General features: G+C 52.7%; 1 protein-coding gene across 2 annotated transcripts in view; it reads left to right on the top strand.

Moving 5' to 3' along the window:
- Nucleotides 1-25793, top strand: part of LOC140404351 (SH2 domain-containing adapter protein F-like) — a 268902-nt gene that overhangs the window by 20387 nt on the left and 222722 nt on the right. For both annotated transcript variants that reach the window (XM_072492765.1, XM_072492766.1), the window contains exon 2: nt 23851-23980. In XM_072492765.1, coding sequence (XP_072348866.1) covers nt 23851-23980 — 130 coding nt within the window. The remainder of the gene's footprint in view (nt 1-23850; nt 23981-25793) is intronic.

The raw sequence follows: 25793 nt of genomic DNA, 5'->3' as shown, positions 1-25793 counted from the left end.
TACACAGTACTCCAAATGTGGCCTTACCAAAGTTTTGTACAGCTGCATCATCACCTCACGGCTCTTAAATTCAATCCCTCTGTTAATGAATGCGAGCACACCATAGGCCTTCTTCACAGCTCTATCCACTTGAGTGGCAACTTTCAAAGATGTATGAACATAGACCCCAAGATCTCTCTGCTCCTCCACATTGCCAAGAACTCTACCGTTAACCCTGTATTCCGCATTCATATTTGTCCTTCCAAAATGGACAACCTCACACTTTTCAGGGTTAAACTCCATCTGCCACTTCTCAGCCCAGCTCTGCATCCTATCTATGTCTCTTTGCAGCCGAAAACAGCCCTCCTTACTATCCACAACTCCACCAATCTTCGTATCGTCTGCAAATTTACTGACCCACCCTTCAACTCCCTCATCCAAGTCATTAATGAAAATCATAAACAGCAGAGGACCCAGAACTGATCCCTGCGGTACGCCACTGGTAACTGGGATCCAGGCTGAATATTTGCCATCCACCACCACTCTCTGACTTCTATCGGTTAGCCAGTTCGTTATCCAACTGGCCAAATTTCCCACTATCCCATGCCTCCTTACTTTCTTCATAAGCCTACCATGGGGAACCTTATCAAATGCCTTACTAAAATCCATTTACACTACATCCACTGCTTTACCTTCATCCACATGCTTGGTCACCTCCTCAAAGAATTCAATAAGACTTGTAAGGCAAGACCTACCCCTCACAAATCCGTGCTGACTATCCCTAATCAAGCAGTGTCTTTCCAGATGCTCAGAAATCCTATCCTTCAGTACCCTTTCCATTACTTTGCCTACCACCGAAGTAAGACTAACTGGCCTGTAATTCCCAGGGTTATCCCTAGTCCCTTTTTTGAACAGGGGCACGACATTCGCCACTCTCCAATCCCCTGGTACCACCCCTGTTGGCAGTGAGGACGAAAAGATCATTGCCAACGGCTCTGCAATTTCATCTCTTGCTTCCCATAGAATCCTTGGATATATCCCGTCAGGCCCGGGGGACTTGTCTATCCTCAAGTTTTTCAAAATGCCCAACACATCTTCCTTCCTAACAAGTATTTCCTCGAGCTTACCAATCTGTTTCACACTGTCCTCTCCAACAATATCGCCCCTCTCATTTGTAAATACAGAAGAAAAGTACTCGTTCAAGACCTCTCCTATCTCTTCAGACTCAATACACAATCTCCCGCTACTGTCCTTGATCGGACCTACCCTCGCTCTAGTCATTCTCATATTTCTCACATATGTGTAAAAGGCCTTGGGGTTTTCCTTGATCCTACCCGCCAAAGATTGTTCATGCCCTCTCTTAGCTCTCCTAATCCCTTTCTTCAGTTCCCTCCTGGCTATCTTGTATCCCAACAATGCCCTGTCTGAACCTTGTTTCCTCAGCTTTACATAAGTCACCTTTTTCCCCTTAACAAGACATTCAACCTCTCTTGTCAACCATGGTTCCCTCACTCGACCATCTCTTCCCTGCCTGACAGGGACATACATATCAAGGACACGTAGCACCTGTTCCTTGAACAAGTTCCACATTTCATTTGTGTCCTTCCCTGCCAGCCTATGTTCCCAACTTATGCACTTCAATTCTTGTCTGACAACATCGTATTTACCCTTCCCCCAATTGTAAACCTTGCCCTGTTGCACGCACCTATCCCTCTCCATTACTAAAGTGAAAGTCACAGAATTGTGGTCACTATCTCCAAAATGCTCCCCCACTAACAAATCTATCACTTGCCCTGGTTCATTACCCAGTACTAAATCCAATATTGCCCCTCCTCTGGTCGGACAATCTACATGCTGTGTTAGAAAAGCTTCCTGGACACACTTCACAAACACCACCCCATCCAAACTATTTGATCTAAAGAGTTTCCACTCAATATTTGGGAAGTTAAAGTGCGTCATGACTACTACCCTATGATTTCTACACCTTTCCAAAATCTGTTTCCCAATCTGTTCCTCCACATCTCTGCTACTATTGGGGGGCCTATAGAAAACTCCTAACAAGGTGACTGCTCCTTTCCTATTTCTGACTTCAACCCATACTACCTCAATAGGGTGATACTCCTCGAACTGCCTTTCTGCAGCTGTTATACTATCTCTAATTAATAATGCCACCCCCCCCCCCACCTCTTTTACCACCCTCCCTAATCTTATTGAAACATCTATAACCAGGGACCTCCAACAACCATTTCTGCCCCTCTTCTATCCAAGTTTCCGTGATGGCCACCACATCGTAGTCCCAAGTACCGATCCATGCCTTAAGTTCACCTACCTTATTCCTGATGCTTCTTGCGTTGAAGTATACACACTTCAACCCATCTCCGTGCCTGCAAGTACTCTCCTTTGTCAGTGTTCCCTTCCCGACTGCCTCATTACACGCTTTGGCGTCCTGAATATCGGCTACCTTAGTTGCTGGACTACAAATCCGGTTCCCATTCCCCTGCCAAATTAGTTTAAACCCTCCCGAAGAGTACGAGAAAACCTCCCTCCCAGGATATTGGTGCCCCTCTGGTTCAGATGCAACCCGTCCTGCTTGTACAGGTCCCACCTTCCCCAGAATGCGCTCCAATTATCCAAATACCTGAAGCCCTCCCTCCTACACCATTCCTGCAGCCACGTGTTCAACTGCACTCTCTCCCTATTCCTAGCCTCGCTATCACGTGGCACCGGCAACAAACCAGAGATGACAACTCTGTCTGTCCTGGCTTTTAACTTCCAGCCTAACTCCCTAAACTTGTTTATTACCTCCACACCCCTTTTCCTACCTATGTCGTTGGTACCAATGTGCACCACGACTTCTGGCTGCTCCCCCTCCCCCTTAAGGATCCTGAAGACACGATCCGAGACATCCCTGGCCCTGGCACCCGGGAGGCAACATACCTTCTGGGAGTCTCGCTCGCGACCACAGAATCTCCTATCTATTCCCCTAACCATTGAATCTCCTACAACTATTGCTTTTCTATTCTCCCCCCTTCCCTTCTGAGCCCCAGAGCCAGACTCAGTGCCAGAGACCTGGCCGCTAGGGCCTTCCCCCGGTAGGTCATCCCCCCAAACAGCATCCAAAACGGTATACTTGTTTTGAAGGGGAACGGCCACGAGGGATCCCTGCACTGTCTGCCTGTTTGTTTTTTTCCCCCTGACTGTAACCCAGCTATTCTTGTCCTGTACCTTGGGTGTGGTTACCTCCTTGTAACTCTTCTCAATCACCCCCTCTGCCTCCCGGATGATCCGAAGTTCATCCAGCTTCAGCTCCAGTTCCCTAACACGGTCTTTGAGGAGCTGAAGTTGGGTGCACTTCCCGCAGGTATAGTCAGTGGGGACACCGGTGGTATCCCTCACCACCCACATCCTACAGGAGGAGCATGTAACTGGCCTAGCCTCCATCCCCTCTTACCTTACAGAATATAGCTGCCGTGTGGACTAACTAGATCTCCGCTCTCCGACCCTGCTCCCAGTCAGCTACACTTTCTGCAAACTCCAGGCTCTCTTCGCACTCTTTGCGGAAATGTCGGAAACAAAATGAAAGGAGCACCTTACTCCCTCCTCACCTAACTCCCTCGGTCACCAAACTCTCACTATCGCACTCAAATGCACCAAATTCAGCACTCCCTCAGTCACCAAACTCTCGCTATAGCACTCAAATGCACCAAATTCAGCACTCAGTGCAAACAAAGTCTGCACTGTAGGGGATCACTTTTATACTGTGAATCTAGCCTCTGAAAAACTGGCCTAATCCAATTAACTAATTAACAAGCTTGTTGAGTTGTACAGAACTTTGGTGAGACCACAGCTGGAGCACTGTGTGCAATTCTGGTCACCACATTATGGGAAGGATGTGATTGCACAGGAGGGGGTGCAGAGGTGATTCACCAGGATGGTGCCTGGGATCGAACACTGAAGTTATGAAGAGAGAGGTAGGGCTTCCGGTGGCAGCCATGGAGGGGTAGGTCGCACATTTGATAGCTCCCGCCTGTAATGGACTTTTGGAACTTTTCCCCCCGGTTATTTTCAGATTTTATGGGATAAATCAGGGAAGAGTGTGACAGTAAGGAGAAATCCCCCTCCAGTGTATGGAGAATTGGACCAGATGTGGCCGTGTGAGAAGACAAAGTCCTATAAGGAAGACGCGAGCAGAGCTGGTAACACGGGACAGCATGGCGGAGAGCAAGGGCCGCGGGGAGACGGCACAGTGGTCGACGGAGCAGCTGGTGAAGTTTTTCGAGGATTGCTTCGCCGAGCTGAAGAAGGACACACTGGACCCGATCAAGGCTTCGATTGATCAAGTGATTCAGAATCAGGAAACCCACGGGACAGCGATCCAGGAGGTCGAACAAGAGTTGTCCGAGCACGAGGAGTATATAACCGTGCTGGAAAGCAAGGTGGGGATGATGAACGACCGCCAGAAAAGAATGCAGGAGAAGCTGGAGGACCTGGAGAATAGGTCCAGGAGGCAGAATCTCAGAATTGTTGGCCTCCCTGAAGGCAGTGAGGGATCGGATGCGAGGGCCTATGTGACGGTCATGTTGGAGAAGTTGATGGTGGCTGGGGCGTTCCCTCGGCCCCTGGAATTGGACAGAGCGCACAGAGCCCTCAAGAGGAAGCCCAGGGTGAACGAACCACCGAGGGTCATGGTGGTACGTTTTCACCGTTTCATGGACAAAGCCCACGTTTTGCGGTGGGCCAAGAAAGAACGGAGCAGCAAGTGGGAGAACTGTGAGCTGCGCATTTATCAGGACCTGGGAGCGGATTTGGCCAAGAGGCTGGGTTCAATCGGGCAAAAACAACTTTCTTTAAGAAGGGGGTGAAGTTCGGGATGCTGTACCCAGCCCACCTGTGGGTCACGCGTGAGGAACGGGACTTTCTACTTGGAAACACCAGACAAAGTATGGACCTTTATTAAAGAAATTAAGCTGGAGGCGATTTAAAAGACACTTAAGCCTTGGAGAAGTACTGTGGCAGCGATTTGTGGTGCTGGATTGTATAAATTTAAGTAGCTCTATGTGAAATAATGGGCTGTGTGGATGGTTAAAGGTTGATCTGTCTTGCAGGGACCTTGTTGGGGGGGGGATGGGCTTTGAATTTAGTTCTGCTTTTTGGGTGACTATTTTTCTAAAGTGACTATTTCTTCACTATTTTTTCTGTTGTTTGTTTACTGGGGAATGTGATGCTTTTAAAATGTTTATTCATGGAGGGGGGGAGAGAGGAGAGTACAATAGGGAGACAGACTGCTTGGTGCCGGGGCGGGAGCTATCGAGTCAGCATGGGACAGCTGATTCTCGGAAGCGCAGTGGGGGATGAGCAGGTGTTAAGCTGGAGCTTGACTTGGGGGATTGGGTTTCTAGTCCTGTTGCTGGGTGGGGGGGGGGGGGGAAGGGGGGAGAGAGCTGCTTTGCTGACAGGGGAGGAACTGTTACTAGGGGACAAATGGGAGGCCGGGAACGGCGACAGCCTGAGTGGGGACTCGAGCAAGCGGAGGGCGCGAGCTCGAAGGTGGCCTAAAAAGGGTGATTAGTTGAAAGCCACCCGTCCAGGCTGATCACATGGAACGTGAGAGGACTGAATGGGCCGGTCAAGAAGTGTTCGCGCATTTGAGGGAACTGAAGGCGGACGTGGCAATGCTACAAGAGACACACCTAAAGGTTACAGACCAGACGAGATTGAGGAAGAGGTGGGTTAGCCAAGTGTTCCACTCAGGGCTGGACTCAAAGACCAGGGGGGTAGCAAACGAGTGGCATTCGAGGCAGGGAGAATCGTGTCAGACACGGGGGGGTAGGTACATAATGGTGAGTGAGAAGCTGGAGGGGGAGCGGGTGGTACGTGTGAACATATATGCTCCGAATTGGGATGACGTGGAATTTATGAGGCGGGTGTTGGTAAGATTCCAGACTTAGAGTCACATAACCTGATCATGGGAGGGGATTCAACACAGTCATTGATCCGGAATTGGACCGGTCAAAATCCAGGACAGGGAGGAGGGCGGCTGCGGCAAAGGAATTGAAGGGTTTTATGGAACAGATGGGGGGAGTAGACCCATGGAGGTTTGCACGGCCGAGGACGAAGGAGTTTTCCTTTTTTTCACACATCCACAAGGTATACTCTCGCATCGACTTTTTTGTTCTTAGCAGGGCGCTAATACCAAAGGTGGTGGATACTGAGTATTCGGCAATTTTACTATGTTGATGTCATTGTTTATGTTACTGTTATAAAAATTTTCAAATACCTTAATAAAATATTATGAAGAGAGAGGTTGGATAGGCTTGGGTTGTTTCGCTGGAGCAGAGAAGGCTGAGGGGCGACCTGATCGAGGTGGACAAGATTATGAGGGGCATGGACAGGGTGGAGAGGGAACAGCTGTTCCCCTTAGTTGAAGGGTCAGTCACGAGGGGGGCACAAGTTCAAGGTAGGAGGTTTGAGGGGATTTGAGGACAGGATATTTTACCCAGAGGGTGGTGAGGGTCTGGAACGCACTGCCTGGGAGGGTGGGAGAGGCGAGTTGCCTGACATCCTTTAAAAGGTACCTATATATATCGGCACGGTGGCGCAGGGGTTAGCACTGCTGCCTCACTGCGCCGAGGTCCCAGGTTCGATCCCAGCCCCGGGTCACTGTCCGTGTGGAGTTTGCACATTCTCCCCGTGTTTGTGTGGGTTTCGCCCCCACAACCCAAAGATGTGCCGGGTAGGTGGATTGGGAAAGAAAATAATTGGGAACTCTAAATTTATTTTTTACCAAGTACCTGGATGAGCAATTGGCAACATCTTAACATTCCAGGCGATGGGCCAAGTGCGAGCGATGAGGTTAGATAGGCAGGTCAGGTGCTTAAAATTTTTTTTTTAGAGTACCCAATTATTTTATTTGTCCATTTAAGGGGCAATTTAGCAGGTCCAATCCACCTAACCTGCACATCTTTGGGTTGTGGGGGCGAAACCCACGCAGACACGGGGAGAACGTGCAAACTCCACACGGACAGTGACCCAGGGCCGGGATCGAACCTGGGACCTCGGCACCGTGAGGCAGCAGGGCTAACCCACTGCGCCACTGTGCTGCCCTAGGTCAAGTGTTTTCAATGCATCATTGCAGACTCGATGGGCCAAAAGGCCTCTTCTGCACTGTATTCTGCGATTCGGTGATTGAACTGGTCACAAGATCGGATGAGTGGAGTTTTACATTTTAAAAAATATCGGTCCATAATCAGGCAGACGGAATCCATATGAAAAGCTGGGATCAGGTACAGAGTCAAACTCCCTCTGCGATGTCCAAGTCGCTTCCTTCAACTCCCAACTTCCGGAGAGCACCATTCCCAACCTGTTCCTATCTCCCACACAGCGCGTGTTGGGAGACTGCAGCATTCTGTCCCACTTCAAGGGAGATCTACGTACCCAGGAGACATGGGTTGCTTTCATGTCAGTAACGAGGGGATTGGCGGCGTAATGGTGTTGTCATTGGACTAGTAACCGTAGAGGCTCAGGTTAACGCTCTGGGGACATGGGTTCAAATCCCATCACGGCAAGTGGTGGAATTTAAATTTAGTTGATATAATCTGGAATAGGAAGCCCGTCTCGTTAATGAAACTGTGAAACTATCACCGATTGTTGTAAAAACCCATCTGGTTCTCTAATGTCCTTTTGGGAAGGAAATCTGGAAATCTACCTGGTCTGGCCTACGCGTGACTCCAGACCCACAGCAATATGGCTGAGTCTTAACTGGCCGCTGAAATGGCCGAGCGAGACACTCAGTTCAAGAGCAATTAGGGTTGTCCACATCCCGGGAAAGAATAGCTTTTTAAAAAAAGAATCCAGGCTGGATTTGACAAGCGAGCCCAAGTGGAAGGGGAAGGGAAGTGTTGGTGGCTGTCCTTCAGTGTAGCCTCGTACAAATACCAGGAGGTGGGCCACCAGTGGGCACTCAAGACAGCAGCGTCAGTGAGCATCCGTCATGGCAAACCTCGAGAGCGAGTGTTGTGTGACACTGCTTCGGATAACACGGGCTGCTACTTGATGCAGTCTTAACTAAAGGATGCTCCAGACTCTGAAATGAGTTCAGCGTGTTTATTGAACTATTAACACAGTTCTCAAATGAGTTTGACTCTCTGCTAATCTAACTGTAGTAACTCAGTCTAACTGTAGCAGCTTGCTCTAAGCCACGTGCTGGGGTGTGATGCTGCTGATCAACCCTGTCTCACTCGCTAGATGTCTGTCTGTGGAAAGAGGCAGGGTGTGAGTGCCTCAGCCCTTTTATAGTGTTTATGTCATGCCCCCTTGTGGTGATGCCACCTCTGAGGTGTCCTGACTGCCCATTGGTTGTGTCCTATTCTGAGTGTGCATTGGTTGCATATTTGCATATCATGACAGCAAGTACGGGTGGGCTGTTCGACTCTGCTAGCATCGCAATTGAGGCAGTGGAGTGACACGAGGGAGATTCACTGGCACAGAGGGAAATCGGACAAGGGTGTGTGGGCGTAGGGAGGGAAATTGGCAAAGAGCCAGATGGAAGCTCAGTTACTGATGCGGAACGAATATCAGAGAGAGAGAGAGAGCGAGAGAAGGTGAAGAAAAGTCACATGTTGAGAGAGTGTAGAATAAACAAGCACAGATATAGCGATAGAGAAACACATGCAGGGTTAGAGAGAGCCACATCTGTGTAGACAGAGGGCAAAACCACACAACTGGAGTCTAGATTGTTTATCACCGTCTGAGGACCAGTTTACAAATCATGAAAAAAAATAATTTAGCTCCAGAAATGAAAAGATTTTGCTTGGTCAGAGTTAGCTGTGTCCCTGCCTCATCATATCATCTCCACCTGTACGTGTTAATGCCCCCATGTAAGTGTGTGTTACAGGCATATCTGTTTATATGTATGCCTGCCTCTCTTTTCACTGTGTACCTCTCTCCCTCTCTCTCTCTTTGTCTCTGTCTCTCTTTCTCAGTGTGTATATCTCTCTGTCTCTCTCTGTCTGTGTGTGTCTCTGTCTCTCTCGCTCTGTCTCTGTCTCTCAGTGACTCTCATCTCTCTATCTCTCTGTGTCTCTCTCCCACTCTCTGTCTTTCTCTCTCTGTGTGTCTCTGTCTCTGTCTCTCTCTGTCTCTCTCTCTGTCTCTCCCTCTGTCTCTGCGTGTCTCTCTCTGTCTCTGTCTCTCTCCTTGTCTATTTCTCTTTCTCTCTCTCTCTCCCTCTCTCTGTCTGTGTTTCCGTGTCTTTCTCGCTGTCTCTGTCTCTCTCTATCTCTCTGTATTTCTCTCCCTCTCTCTGTCTGTGTCTCTCGTTGTCTGTCTGTGTGTGTTTCTGTCTCTATCTCTGTGCGTGTGTCTCTGTCTCTCTCTTCCTCCCTCTCTCTCTGTCTCTCCTTTTCTCTCCCTATCCCTGTGTTTGTTTGTCTGTGTGTGTGTGTCTTCCCCTCTCTCTGATCCTCTCTCTGTCTCTGAGGGTGAATGTGTGTGCCTCATTAGGGGGGTAGTGGTCAGGAGGGTGAACCTGGCTGATGTTAAGTGCTGTACCTTGGTCACAGGCCAGTACACCTCCCTGGTCGCAGGGAGAGTCAGGGCAGCGTGGCCCAGAATGACACCCAACTGATAACTGAGGTTGGGACAGACTCGAATGTCAGGCTAGAAAACGAGAAAAGCTGCATAAACACATTGGGGACCTGGTAGTGACCGAGGGCGACAGAGTGAGAGCCAGGGGACGTGTACAAGTGTGAGTCTCGGTAGGCAATGATGGAGGAATATTCGGGCCAGTCAGGTGTTGATTGACGGGCTGTAATTGATATTGCCTCCTGCACATGCTCACAAGGCGAAAACTCATCTCGGCAGCTAAACTAGTAACCGTCTGAAGAACTGAGAAAATACACGCCGCTGACACATCGACTGACAGATCCAATTTCTTCTCACACCAGCGCCTCGGGCTCATGTTCTCTAACTGGCGTTTCAATCAATCGCCAGCTCCCCACTGTCCCCACACCCACCCTACCTCCAGGGTTACTCTGCCGACAAGGAGCCTATTGTTCCATTTGCAACCCCCCCCCCTCGCTCCTTGATTCTTTTTCCCTTCCGAAGTCTCTTCCCAACGGGAGTTATGGATTTATACCTGCAGACATCTGGACAAAGAGCTTGGTGTGAGCTTTCGGAGGTCAACATTGTGGGGGGTCGAGGGTGGGGGCGGCTTCATAGGCAATGACTGGCACCCTGCCTATTCCGTCAGGGTGAGGGGGTGATGGTGGATGTAGAGAAGTTGTTTCCATTAGCAGGGGAGACTAGGACCCGGGGGCACAGCCTTAGAATAAAAGGGAGTCACTTTAGAACAGAGATGAGGAGAAATTTCTTCAGCCAGAGAGTGGTGGGTCTGTGGAATTCATTGCCACAGAGGGCGGTGGAGGCCGGGACGTTGAGTGTCTTTAAGACAGAAGTTGATAAATTCTTGATTTCTCGAGGAATTAAGGGCTATGGAGGGAGAGCGGGTAAATGGAGTTGAAATCGGCCATGATTGAATGGTGGAGTGGACTCGATGGGCCGAATGGCCTTACTTCCGCTCCTATGTCTTATGGTCTTATGGTGGATACTGGGGAAGGTTGTGGGGGGGGGGGGGGGGGGAGAATATCTGTGCCGGGCTTTAAACACCGTACTGGTTAAAAGAATTAAAGGACGTGCATTTATATAGCGCCATTCGTAGCCTCATGGCACCCCAAAGGACTTTACTGCTGATGCCCTACTTCCTGAAATGCAGATATTGTTGTAATATACAGCAGCCAATTTGTGCACAGCATGATCCCAAACAGTTATGTGTGACATGACCAGATAATTGGCAATGCTGGGCGATGGTAAATATTAACTGGGAGAGTGTCTCTGCTCTTCCAATAGTGGCCACGGGATCTTTTCCACCTGTGAGGGTCGGCACAGCAGCACAGTGGTTAGCACTGCTGCCTCACAGCGCTAGGGTCGATTCCAGCCTTGGGTCACTGACTGTGTGGAGTTTGCACGTTCTCCCCGTGTCTGCGTGGGTTTCCTCCGGGTGCTCCGGTTTCCTCCCACAGTCCAAAGATATGCAGATTGGGTGGATTGGCCGTGCTAAATTGCCCCTAGTGTCCAATGGTTGGGTGAGGTTACGGGGATAGAGCGGAGGAGTGGGCCTAGGAAGGGTGCTCCATCAGAGGGTTGGTGCAGACTCGATGGGCTGATTGGCCTCCTTCTGCACTACAGGGATTCTATGAAGACAGGGCCTTGATTTAATAAGTCATCCAAAGAACAGGAGCTCTGACAGTGCAGCACTCCCTCAGTACCGACCCTCTGACAGTGCAGCACTCCCTCAGTACTGACCCTCTGACAGTGCGGCGCTCCCTCAGTACTGACCCGCTGAGAGTGCAGCACTCCCTCAGTACCGACCCTCTGACAGTGCAGCACTCCCTCAGTACTGACCCTCTGACAGTGTAGCACTCCCTCATTACTGACCCTCTGACAGTGCAGCACTCCCTCAATACTGACCCTCTGACAGTGCAGTGCTCCCTCAGTACTGACCCTCTGACAGTGCAGCACTCCCTCAGTACAGACCCTCTGACAATGCAGCGCTCCCTCAGTACTGACCCTCTGACAGTACAGCACTCCCTCAATACTGACCCTCTGACAGTGCAGCACTCCCTCAGTACTGAGCCTCTGACAGTGCAGCACTCCCTCAGTACTGACCCTCTGACAATGCAGCACTCCCTCAGTGCTGACCCGCTGACAGTGCAGCTCTCCCTCAGTACTGACCCTATGACAGTGCAGCTCTCCCTCAGTACTGACCCTCTGACAGTGCGGCATTCCGTCAGTACTGATCCTCTCACAGTGCAGCACTCACTCAGGACTGACCCTCTGACAGTGCAGCACTCCCTCAGTACTGATCCTCTGACAGTGCGGCACTACCTCAGTACTGACCCTCTGACAGTGCAGCACTCCCTCAGTACTGACCCTCTGACAGTGCGGCACTCCCTCAGTACTGACCCTCTGACAGTGCAGCACTCCCTCAATACTGACCCTCTGACGGTGCAGCACTCCCTCAGTACTAATCCTCTGACAGTGCGGCACTCCCTCAGTACTGACCCTCTGACGGTGCAGCACTCCCTCAGTACTGACCCTCTGACAGTGCGGCACTCCCTCAGTGCTGACAATCTGACAGTGCAGCACTCCCTCAGTACTGACCCTCTGTCAGTGCAGCACTCGCTCAGTACTGACCCTCTGTCAGTGCAACACTCCCTCAGTACTGACCCTCTGACAATGCAGCACTCCCTCAGTACTGACCCTCTGACAGTGCAGCACTCCCTCAGTACTGACCCTCTGACAGTGCAGCACTCCCTCAGTACTGACCCTCTGACAGTGCAGCACTCCCTCAGTACTGACCCTCTGACAGTGCAGCACCCCCTCAGTACTGACCCTCTGACAATGCAGCACTCCCTCAGTACTTACCCTCTGACAGTGCAGCTCTCCCTCAGTACTGATCCTCTGACAGTGTAGCACTCCCTCAGTACTGATCCTCTGACAGTGCGGCACTCCCTCAGTACTGACCCTCTGACAGTGCAGCACTCCCTCAGTTCTGACCCTCTGACAATGCAGCACTCACTCAGTACTGACCCTCTGACAATGCAGCACTCCCTCAGTACTGGCCCTCTGACAGTGCAGCACTCCCTCAGTGCTGACCCTCTGACATTGCGGCACTCACTCAGTACTGACCCTCTGACAGTGCAGCACTCCCTCAGTACTGACCCTCTGAAAGTGCGGCGCTCCCTCAGTGCTGACCCTCTGACAGTGCAGCACTCCCTCAATACTGACCCTCTGACAGTGCAGCACTCCCTCAGTACTGACCCTCTGACAGTGCAGCACTCCCTCAGTACTGACCCTCTGACAATGCAGCACTCACTCAGTACTGACCCTCTGACAATGCAGCACTCCCTCAGTACTGGCCCTCTGACAGTGCAGCACTCCCTCAGTGCTGACCCTCTGACAGTGCGGCACTCCCTCAGTACTGACCCTCTGACAGTGCAGCACTCCCTCAGTACTGACCCTTGGACAGTGCGGCACTCCCTCAGTACTGACCCTCTGACAGTGCAGCACTCCCTCAGTACTGACCCTCTGACAGTGCAGCACTCCCTCAGTACTGACCCTCTGACAGTGCAGCACACCCTCAGTACTGACCCTCTGACAATGCAGCGCTCCCTCAGTACTGACCCTCTGACAGTACAGCACTCCCTCAATACTGACCCTCTGACAGTGCAGCACTCCCTCAGTACTGACCCTTTGACAGTGCAGCACTCCCTCAGTACTGACCCTCTGACAGTGCAGCACACCCTCAGTACTGACCCTCTGACAATGCAGCGCTCCCTCAGTACTGACCCTCTGACAGTACAGCACTCCCTCAATACTGACCCTCTGACAGTGCAGCACTCCCTCAGTACTGAGCCTCTGACAGTGCAGCACTCCCTCAGTACTGACCCTCTGACAATGCAGCACTCCCTCAGTGCTGACCCGCTGACAGTGCAGCTCTCCCTCAGTACTGACCCTATGACAGTGCAGCTCTCCCTCAGTACTGACCCTCTGACAGTGCGGCATTCCGTCAGTACTGATCCTCTCACAGTGCAGCACTCACTCAGGACTGACCCTCTGACAGTGCAGCACTCCCTCAGTACTGATCCTCTGACAGTGCGGCACTACCTCAGTACTGACCCTCTGACAGTGCAGCACTCCCTCAGTACTGACCCTCTGACAGTGCGGCACTCCCTCAGTACTGACCCTCTGACAGTGCAGCACTCCCTCAATACTGACCCTCTGACGGTGCAGCACTCCCTCAGTACTAATCCTCTGACAGTGCGGCACTCCCTCAGTACTGACCCTCTGACAGTGCAGCACTCCCTCAGTGCTGACAATCTGACAGTGCAGCACTCCCTCAGTACTGACCCTCTGTCAGTGCAGCACTCGCTCAGTACTGACCCTCTGTCAGTGCAACACTCCCTCAGTACTGACCCTCTGACAATGCAGCACTCCCTCAGTACTGACCCTCTGACAGTGCAGCACTCCCTCAGTACTGACCCTCTGACAGTGCAGCACTCCCTCAGTACTGACCCTCTGACAGTGCAGCACTCCCTCAGTACTGACCCTCTGACAGTGCAGCACCCCCTCAGTACTGACCCTCTGACAATGCAGCACTCCCTCAGTACTTACCCTCTGACAGTGCAGCTCTCCCTCAGTACTGATCCTCTGACAGTGTAGCACTCCCTCAGTACTGATCCTCTGACAGTGCGGCACTCCCTCAGTACTGACCCTCTGACAGTGCAGCACTCCCTCAGTTCTGACCCTCTGACAATGCAGCACTCACTCAGTACTGACCCTCTGACAATGCAGCACTCCCTCAGTACTGGCCCTCTGACAGTGCAGCACTCCCTCAGTGCTGACCCTCTGACATTGCGGCACTCACTCAGTACTGACCCTCTGACAGTGCAGCACTCCCTCAGTACTGACCCTCTGAAAGTGCGGCGCTCCCTCAGTGCTGACCCTCTGACAGTGCAGCACTCCCTCAATACTGACCCTCTGACAGTGCAGCACTCCCTCAGTACTGACCCTCTGACAGTGCAGCACTCCCTCAGTACTGACCCTCTGACAATGCAGCACTCACTCAGTACTGACCCTCTGACAATGCAGCACTCCCTCAGTACTGGCCCTCTGACAGTGCAGCACTCCCTCAGTGCTGACCCTCTGACAGTGCGGCACTCCCTCAGTACTGACCCTCTGACAGTGCAGCACTCCCTCAGTACTGACCCTTGGACAGTGCGGCACTCCCTCAGTACTGACCCTCTGACAGTGCAGCACTCCCTCAGTACTGACCCTCTGACAGTGCAGCACTCCCTCAGTACTGACCCTCTGACAGTGCAGCACACCCTCAGTACTGACCCTCTGACAATGCAGCACTCCCTCAGTACTGACCCTTTGACAGTGCAGCAGTCCCTCAGTACTGACCCTCTGACAGTGCAGCACTCCCTCAGTACTGACTCTCTGACAATGCAGCACTCCCTCAGTACTGACCCTCTCACAGTGCGGCACTCCCTCAGTACTGACCCTCTGACAATGCGGCACTCCCTCAGTACTGACCCTTTGACAGTGCGGCACTCCCTCAGTACTGACCCTCTGACAGTGCAGCACTCCCTCAGTACTGACCCTCTGACAGTGCAGCACTCCCTCAGTACTGACCCTCTGACAGTGCAGCACTCCCTCAGTACTGACCCCCTGACAGTGCAGCACTCCCTCAGTACTGACCCTCTGACAGTGCAGCACTCCCTCAGTACTGACCCTCTGACAGTGCGGCACTCCCTCAGTACTGACCCTCTGACAATGCGGCACTCCCTCAGTACTGACCCTCTGACAGTGCTGCACTCCCTCAGTACTGATCCTCTGACAGTGCGACACTCCCTCAGTGCTGGCCCTCTGACAGTGCAGCACTCCCTCAGTGCTGACCCTCTGACAGTGCGGCACTCCCTCAGTACTGACCCTCCGACAGTGCAGCACTCCCTCAGTACTGACCCTCTGACAGTGCAGCACTCCCTCAGTACTGACCCTCTCTGACAGTGCAGCACTCCCTCAGTACTGACCCTCTGACAGTGCAGCACTCCCTCAGTACTGACCCTCTGACAGTGCGGCACTATCTCAGTACTGACCCTCTGACAGTGCAGCACTCCCTCAGTACTGACTCTGACAGTGCGGCACTCTCTCAGTACTGACCCTCTAACAGTGCAGCATTCCCTCAGTACTGACCCTCAGACAGTGCAGCACTCCCTCAGCACTGACCCTCTGACAGTGCAGCACTCCCTCAGTTCTGACCCTCTGACATTGCGGCACTCCCTCCATACTGACCGTCTGACAGTGCAGCACTCCCTCAGTACCGACCCTCTGACAGTGCGGCGCTCCCTCAGTACTGACCCTCTGACAGTGTAGCACTCCCTCATTACTGACCCTCTGACAGTGCAGCACTCCCTCAATACTGACCCTCTGACAGTGCAGTGCTCCCTCAGTACTGACCCTCTGACAGTGCAGCACTCCCTCAGTACAGACCCTCTGACAATGCAGCGCTCCCTCAGTACTGACCCTCTGACAGTACAGCACTCCCTCAATACTGACCCTCTGACAGTGCAGCACTCCCTCAGTACTGAGCCTCTGACAGTGCAGCACTCCCTCAGTACTGACCCTCTGACAATGCAGCACTCCCTCAGTGCTGACCCGCTGACAGTGCAGCTCTCCCTCAGTACTGACCCTATGACAGTGCAGCTCTCCCTCAGTACTGACCCTCTGACAGTGCGGCATTCCGTCAGTACTGATCCTCTCACAGTGCAGCACTCACTCAGGACTGACCCTCTGACAGTGCAGCACTCCCTCAGTACTGATCCTCTGACAGTGCGGCACTACCTCAGTACTGACCCTCTGACAGTGCAGCACTCCCTCAGTACTGACCCTCTGACAGTGCGGCACTCCCTCAGTACTGACCCTCTGACAGTGCAGCACTCCCTCAATACTGACCCTCTGACGGTGCAGCACTCCCTCAGTACTAATCCTCTGACAGTGCGGCACTCCCTCAGTACTGACCCTCTGACGGTGCAGCACTCCCTCAGTACTGACCCTCTGACAGTGCGGCACTCCCTCAGTGCTGACAATCTGACAGTGCAGCACTCCCTCAGTACTGACCCTCTGTCAGTGCAGCACTCGCTCAGTACTGACCCTCTGTCAGTGCAACACTCCCTCAGTACTGACCCTCTGACAATGCAGCACTCCCTCAGTACTGACCCTCTGACAGTGCAGCACTCCCTCAGTACTGACCCTCTGACAGTGCAGCACTCCCTCAGTACTGACCCTCTGACAGTGCAGCACTCCCTCAGTACTGACCCTCTGACAGTGCAGCACCCCCTCAGTACTGACCCTCTGACAATGCAGCACTCCCTCAGTACTTACCCTCTGACAGTGCAGCTCTCCCTCAGTACTGATCCTCTGACAGTGTAGCACTCCCTCAGTACTGATCCTCTGACAGTGCGGCACTCCCTCAGTACTGACCCTCTGACAGTGCAGCACTCCCTCAGTTCTGACCCTCTGACAATGCAGCACTCACTCAGTACTGACCCTCTGACAATGCAGCACTCCCTCAGTACTGGCCCTCTGACAGTGCAGCACTCCCTCAGTGCTGACCCTCTGACATTGCGGCACTCACTCAGTACTGACCCTCTGACAGTGCAGCACTCCCTCAGTACTGACCCTCTGAAAGTGCGGCGCTCCCTCAGTGCTGACCCTCTGACAGTGCAGCACTCCCTCAATACTGACCCTCTGACAGTGCAGCACTCCCTCAGTACTGACCCTCTGACAGTGCAGCACTCCCTCAGTACTGACCCTCTGACAATGCAGCACTCACTCAGTACTGACCCTCTGACAATGCAGCACTCCCTCAGTACTGGCCCTCTGACAGTGCAGCACTCCCTCAGTGCTGACCCTCTGACAGTGCGGCACTCCCTCAGTACTGACCCTCTGACAGTGCAGCACTCCCTCAGTACTGACCCTTGGACAGTGCGGCACTCCCTCAGTACTGACCCTCTGACAGTGCAGCACTCCCTCAGTACTGACCCTCTGACAGTGCAGCACTCCCTCAGTACTGACCCTCTGACAGTGCAGCACACCCTCAGTACTGACCCTCTGACAATGCAGCGCTCCCTCAGTACTGACCCTCTGACAGTACAGCACTCCCTCAATACTGACCCTCTGACAGTGCAGCACTCCCTCAGTACTGACCCTCTGACAGTGCAGCACTCCCTCAGTACTGACCCTCTGACAGTGCAGCACACCCTCAGTACTGACCCTCTGACAATGCAGCGCTCCCTCAGTACTGACCCTCTGACAGTACAGCACTCCCTCAATACTGACCCTCTGACAGTGCAGCACTCCCTCAGTACTGAGCCTCTGACAGTGCAGCACTCCCTCAGTACTGACCCTCTGACAATGCAGCACTCCCTCAGTGCTGACCCGCTGACAGTGCAGCTCTCCCTCAGTACTGACCCTATGACAGTGCAGCTCTCCCTCAGTACTGACCCTCTGACAGTGCGGCATTCCGTCAGTACTGATCCTCTCACAGTGCAGCACTCACTCAGGACTGACCCTCTGACAGTGCAGCACTCCCTCAGTACTGATCCTCTGACAGTGCGGCACTACCTCAGTACTGACCCTCTGACAGTGCAGCACTCCCTCAGTACTGACCCTCTGACAGTGCGGCACTCCCTCAGTACTGACCCTCTGACAGTGCAGCACTCCCTCAATACTGACCCTCTGACGGTGCAGCACTCCCTCAGTACTAATCCTCTGACAGTGCGGCACTCCCTCAGTACTGACCCTCTGACAGTGCAGCACTCCCTCAGTGCTGACAATCTGACAGTGCAGCACTCCCTCAGTACTGACCCTCTGTCAGTGCAGCACTCGCTCAGTACTGACCCTCTGTCAGTGCAACACTCCCTCAGTACTGACCCTCTGACAATGCAGCACTCCCTCAGTACTGACCCTCTGACAGTGCAGCACTCCCTCAGTACTGACCCTCTGACAGTGCAGCACTCCCTCAGTACTGACCCTCTGACAGTGCAGCACTCCCTCAGTACTGACCCTCTGACAGTGCAGCACCCCCTCAGTACTGACCCTCTGACAATGCAGCACTCCCTCAGTACTTACCCTCTGACAGTGCAGCTCTCCCTCAGTACTGATCCTCTGACAGTGTAGCACTCCCTCAGTACTGATCCTCTGACAGTGCGGCACTCCCTCAGTACTGACCCTCTGACAGTGCAGCACTCCCTCAGTTCTGACCCTCTGACAATGCAGCACTCACTCAGTACTGACCCTCTGACAATGCAGCACTCCCTCAGTACTGGCCCTCTGACAGTGCAGCACTCCCTCAGTGCTGACCCTCTGACATTGCGGCACTCACTCAGTACTGACCCTCTGACAGTGCAGCACTCCCTCAGTACTGACCCTCTGAAAGTGCGGCGCTCCCTCAGTGCTGACCCTCTGACAGTGCAGCACTCCCTCAATACTGACCCTCTGACAGTGCAGCACTCCCTCAGTACTGACCCTCTGACAGTGCAGCACTCCCTCAGTACTGACCCTCTGACAATGCAGCACTCACTCAGTACTGACCCTCTGACAATGCAGCACTCCCTCAGTACTGGCCCTCTGACAGTGCAGCACTCCCTCAGTGCTGACCCTCTGACAGTGCGGCACTCCCTCAGTACTGACCCTCTGACAGTGCAGCACTCCCTCAGTACTGACCCTTGGACAGTGCGGCACTCCCTCAGTACTGACCCTCTGACAGTGCAGCACTCCCTCAGTACTGACCCTCTGACAGTGCAGCACTCCCTCAGTACTGACCCTCTGACAGTGCAGCACACCCTCAGTACTGACCCTCTGACAATGCAGCACTCCCTCAGTACTGACCCTTTGACAGTGCAGCAGTCCCTCAGTACTGACCCTCTGACAGTGCAGCACTCCCTCAGTACTGACTCTCTGACAATGCAGCACTCCCTCAGTACTGACCCTCTCACAGTGCGGCACTCCCTCAGTACTGACCCTCTGACAATGCGGCACTCCCTCAGTACTGACCCTTTGACAGTGCGGCACTCCCTCAGTACTGACCCTCTGACAGTGCAGCACTCCCTCAGTACTGACCCTCTGACAGTGCAGCACTCCCTCAGTACTGACCCTCTGACAGTGCAGCACTCCCTCAGTACTGACCCCCTGACAGTGCAGCACTCCCTCAGTACTGACCCTCTGACAGTGCAGCACTCCCTCAGTACTGACCCTCTGACAGTGCGGCACTCCCTCAGTACTGACCCTCTGACAATGCGGCACTCCCTCAGTACTGACCCTCTGACAGTGCTGCACTCCCTCAGTACTGATCCTCTGACAGTGCGACACTCCCTCAGTGCTGGCCCTCTGACAGTGCAGCACTCCCTCAGTGCTGACCCTCTGACAGTGCGGCACTCCCTCAGTACTGACCCTCCGACAGTGCAGCACTCCCTCAGTACTGACCCTCTGACAGTGCAGCACTCCCTCAGTACTGACCCTCTCTGACAGTGCAGCACTCCCTCAGTACTGACCCTCTGACAGTGCAGCACTCCCTCAGTACTGACCCTCTGACAGTGCGGCACTATCTCAGTACTGACCCTCTGACAGTGCAGCACTCCCTCAGTACTGACTCTGACAGTGCGGCACTCTCTCAGTACTGACCCTCTAACAGTGCAGCATTCCCTCAGTACTGACCCTCAGACAGTGCAGCACTCCCTCAGCACTGACCCTCTGACAGTGCAGCACTCCCTCAGTTCTGACCCTCTGACATTGCGGCACTCCCTCCATACTGACCGTCTGACAGTGCAGCACTCCCTCAGTACTGACCCTCCCACAGTGTGGCACTCCCTCAGTACTGACCCTCTGACAGTGCGACACTCGCTCAGTACTGACCCTCTGACAGTGCGGCACTCCCTCAGTACTGACCCTCTGACAGTGCGGCACTCCCTCAGTACTGACCCTCCCACAGTGCGGCACTCCCTCAGTACTGACCCTCTGACAGTGCAGCATTCCCTCAGTACTGACCCTCAGACAGTGCAGCACTCCCTCAGCACTGACCCTCTGACAGTGCAGCACTCCCTCAGTTCTGACCCTCTGACAGTGCGGCACTCCCTCCGTACTGACCGTCTGACAGTGCAGCACTCCCTCAGTACTGACCCTCCCACAGTGTGGCACTCCCTCAGTACTGACCCTCTGACAGTGCAGCACTCCCTCAGTACTGACACTCTGACAGTGCGGCACTCCCTCAGTACTGACCCTCTGACAGTGCAGCACTCCCTCAGTACTGACCCTCTGACAGTGCGACACTCGCTCAGTACTGACCCTCTGACAGTGCGGCACTCCCTCAGTACTGACCCTCTGACAGTGCGGCACTCCCTCAGTACTGACCCTCCCACAGTGCGGCACTCCCTCAGTACTGACCCTCTGACAGTGCAACACTCCCGCAGTACAGACCCTCTGACAGTGCAGCACTCCCTCAGTACAGACCCTCTGACAGTGCGACACTCCCTCAGTACTGACCCTCTGACAGTGCAGCACTCCCTCAGTACTGACCCTCTGACAGTGCGGCACTCCCTCAGTACTGACCCTCTGACAGTGCAACACTCCCTCAGTACTGACCCTCTGACAGTGCAACACTCCCTCAGTACTGACCCTCTGACAGTGCAACACTCCCTCAGTACTGACCCTCTGACAGTGCAGCGCTCCCTCAGTACTGACCCTGACAGTGCGGCACTCCCTCAGTACTGACCCTCTGACAGTGCAGCGCTCCCTCAGTACTGACCCTCTGACAGTGCAGCGCTCCCTCAGTGTTGCGCCAGAATTGCAGCAACACTGTATCTGGAGTAAGACCTGAAGCCACAACAGCAAAATACAATAAAGCAATTAAAACAACTTGAGGGGCTCAAAGGGAGTTAATGAAGACAATGGCGCTTAACAATGGTGCTGAGTCAATGCGGGACAGCAATGTCAGTGAGACACAGCTGACATCCAATTATTACAGTCGCTACCCTGATCGAGGTGGCACAGGCTGAACATTGAACCAAGGATCTTTTCATCGGTGGGAGAAGGGAGCTGACATTTTGAGTCTGGATGACTCTTTGTCAGAGAGCTTTGAGAATGTCATCCAGACTGGAAACGTTACCTCAGTTCTCTCTCTACAGAGACTGTCAGACCTGCTGAGACTGTCCAGCATTTTCTGTTTTTGTTTCAGATTCCAGCAGCCGCAGTAATTCGCTTTTATCTTTTCCTTGGCGGGGTTGGATCGGTTAATGTTGGGGGAGAATATCTCCTCCCAAGCCCTGACTCAGTGGACGGAACGCCCGTAGGGAGCAGTACAATGGAGTTCAGTGGCCCTGAGTCTGGCTCCGCTGTTGTCTGATCCCTGCTGGGATTTGTGTGAGGGCCTCAGTCCTATTCCGGCCCTGAATCAATAATCTGCTGGGGCTTTATTTGTTCATTTTTAAAAAAAATATAAATTTTGAGCACCCAATTCATTTTTTTTTCCAATTAAGGGGCAATTTAGTGCGGCCAATCCACCTAGCCTGCACATCTTTGGGTTGTGGGGGCGAAACCCACGCAGACACGGGGAGAATGTGCAAACTCCACACGGACACTGGCCCAGGGCCGGGATTCGAACCTGGGACCTCGGCGCTGTGAGGCAGCAGTGCTAACCACTGTGCCGCCATACCAGTGATGGAATGTTGATGGTACTTTGGGGTACTCCCTCCTCAGGGGGTTAGAGAAATTGGGAAATTAAACACGCATAACGGAGGCGAAAGTAAATGGGACAAAATACAACCTGAGTCCTTCCTTTAACCTGCTGGTGCAAAGTGCTGGAAAGGAAGTCGCTGAGGGAGTGGAATTTGTCAGTCCAGCTTCCAAACTCTGGGCGTTTCCTTTCCTCTGGCTGGAGAATGATGTTTCCTGGCCCCTCCTCTCCGCTTCCCAGCTGTCTCTCACTTGTCCTGTTTGATCCAGTGCGGATCCCACACCCTGTGTTCGGAAAATTTCTGGATTTATTTCTCAGGCGCATTCCGCTGTGCCTTGACCTGGCTTGTGCCAATGCAGCGTTGCGACTCTCATGGCCTGTACCTGCTCTTTACTGTGATGTCTTTATGAAATACTTACTTGACAATTAGTTAATTAAAGCGGCACGGTAGCACAGTGGTTAGCACGGTTGCTTCACAGCTCCAGGGTCCCAGGTTTGATTCCCGGCTTGGGTGGCTGTCTGTGCGGAGTCTGCACGTTCTCCCCGTGTCTGCGTGGGTTTCCTCCGGGTGCTCCGGTTTCCTCCCACAGTCCAAAGATGTGCAGGTTAGGTGGATTGGCCATACTAAATTGCCCATAGTGTCCAAAAGAAAAGGTGAGGTGGGGTTGCTGGGTGGAGGCGTGGGCTTATGTAGGTTTCTCTTTCCAAGGGCCGGTGCAGACTCGAGGGGCCGAATGGCCTCCTTCTGCACTGTAAATTCTATGATTCTACGAACTCTTTCTCTTGAGCAATCTTCCCCCTCTCCTCTCCCTCGCTGGAGGCAGTCTGGCCTGAATCTGCACCCGAGCTGTCTGACTTTGGAAATGGCGTCTATGAGTTAGAAGGCGTGCCTTTTGCAGTTGGGTCTGGGGTGGGGAATGGAGAGGGGGGGGATGGGGTGGAGTGGGATAGTGGTCTGGAAAATGACGAAGAATCGATTGGGAAGCCCGCCTGCCGATTGCTGCCCGAGCGGGGAAGCAGGCAGCCGTAGCGGGCACCAACCTGGCATTTTTTTGCAAGAGGGTCCACCCATGGGCCTCCCGATAGAGTGGCCACTCGGACAAGGTGCGGGAGGTGGGATTCGAATGATTCCCAGGCAGAGGATGAGAGCGGGAGGCAACGGAATAAGGAAAAATAGCACTGATGGAATAAGGAAGATGGTATCTAAAGTGATTAATCTGCCGTCTCCCCTTACTCGCTGTGTACTTGTGTGAGAGATTAACGATTATCTGCCACTTCACTCTCACCGCGTTATGTTGTGTTGGTATCAAACGTTCGACCTCAACATTATTTACACGTTGCAGTTTGTCACCTTAACAAAGCTTTCTTTCCAACCCTGCATTATTGAGAGACTCTCTGCTCCCAGTGCCTACAGGCCGTGGAATACAGATTTTTAACACATTACAGAAACAATTATCCATTCAACGAGCGCTCAGTGTATAATCTGTCCCTTTTGTGTTTTAATTTGTGCCCACTGACAGGTCATTATTCTCGAGGACTATGCAGATCCATTCGATGCTAAGCAGGCCGGTGTGGCTCCGGTTGGACCAGAGAAAGTGACCGCGAATGATGGCTACATGGAGCCTTATGAAGCCCAAAAAATGATGGCAGGTAATAAATAAAAATATAAAAGGTCATTTTGTCAGCTCAAAACCTTTCCCCGCCAGCTGCATTTAATGTGGGCCACGTTGGCACTGAATCATGTCTGCCTGCACTCTGCATTGCAACGTAGAGTTGAATCCAGATCGGTTTAGGTTGTGTGAATAGAGCCCTGGGCAACACCAACTTGCATTTATATTGTGCCTTTCATTCAGTAAAACCATTCCAAGGTGCTCACAAGAGCGTTATCGAGCGTCATTTGATGCAGAGCCACTCGAGGAGGATGTTTGCTCAAAGAGGCAGGTTTTGAGGAGTGTCTTAAAGGAGTAGGAGGGAGGTGGAGAGAGGTAGGGAGGGATTTCCTGACCTGGAGGCAGTGCTGCCAATGGTGGAGCGATGGAAATCGGAGATGTGGTGTGCTCGCTTAAGACGCTCACTGTCTCCTGGGAATTGGGGCAAGCGAGCACGCACACCCCTGCTTTGAAGCCGAGGTGTGTGGGTTCAAGCGTTACTCCAGGATTTAAACCTGGTGTAGAACATAGAACATAGAACATTACAGCGCAGTACAGGCCCTTCGGCCTCGATGTTGCGCCGACCTGTGAAACCACTCTAAAGCCCATCTACACTATTCCCTTAACGTCTATCCAATGACCATTTGAATACCCTTAGTGTTGGCGAGTCCACTACTGTTGCAGGCAGGGCATTCCACACCCTTACTACTCTCTGAGTAAAGAACCTGCCTCTGACATCTGTCCTATATCTATCTCCCATCAATTTAAAGCTATGTCCCCTCGTGCTAGACATCACCATCCGAGGAAAAAGGCTCTCACTGTCCACCCTATCCAATCCTCTGATCATCTTGTATGCCTCACTTAAGTCATCTCTTAACTTTCTTCTCTCTAACGAAAACAGCCTCAAGTCCCTCAGCCTTTCCTCATAAGATCTTCTCTCTCTCCTTACCAGGCAACATTCTGGTAAATCTCCTCTGCACCCTTTACAATGCTTCCACATCCTTCCTATAATGCAGCGACCAGAATTGCACGCAATACTCCAAATGCGGCCACACCAGAGTTTTGTACAGCTGCAACATGACCTCATGGCTCCGAAATTCAATCCCTCTACCAATAAAAGCTAAGGTGTGGAGATGCCGGCGTTGGACTGGGGTGAGCACAGTACGAAGTCTAACCTGGTGTTGTAAGACTTCGTACAATAAAAGCTAACACACCGTACGCCTTCTTAACAACCCTCTCAACCTGTAGATCCAAATTGTCAGAGCTTTGACGTCTCATAAGCCCATAGGTCCACCCTGATCCAACATTGATCAAAGACTGGCAGAGCTGGGTGGCATATGGCGCAGTGGTTAGCACTGGGACTGCGGCGCCGAGGACCCAGGTTCGAATCCCGGCCCTGGGTCACTGTCCGTGTGGAGTTTGCACATTCTCCCCGTGTCTGCGTGGGTTTCGCCCCCACAAACCCAAAGATGTGCAGTTAGGTGGATCGGCCACGCTAAATTGCCCCTTAATTGTGAAAAAAATAATTGGGTACTCTAAAAAATTTTTAAAAGACGCGCAGAGCACCCCCTGCCCTCCAAGCAACCAACACCACCAGAATCCAGGCAGGTAGCTCATCAATCTTGCAGTGGAATCTTACTGTGCTCCATTTTGGGGCAGCATGGTAGCATTGTGGATAGCACAATAGCTTCACAGCTCCAGGGTCCCAGGTTCGATTCCCGGCTTGGGTCACTGTCTGTGCGGAGTCTGCACATCCTCCCCGTGTCTGCGTGGGTTTCCTCCGGGTGCTCCGGTTTCCTCCCACAGTCCAAAGA

The sequence above is a fragment of the Scyliorhinus torazame genome, chromosome 30 (genome assembly GCF_047496885.1).
Source record: "Scyliorhinus torazame isolate Kashiwa2021f chromosome 30, sScyTor2.1, whole genome shotgun sequence".
NCBI classification, from domain to species: Eukaryota; Metazoa; Chordata; class Chondrichthyes; order Carcharhiniformes; family Scyliorhinidae; genus Scyliorhinus; species Scyliorhinus torazame.
This window is presented reverse-complemented; position numbering and strand designations above follow the sequence as displayed.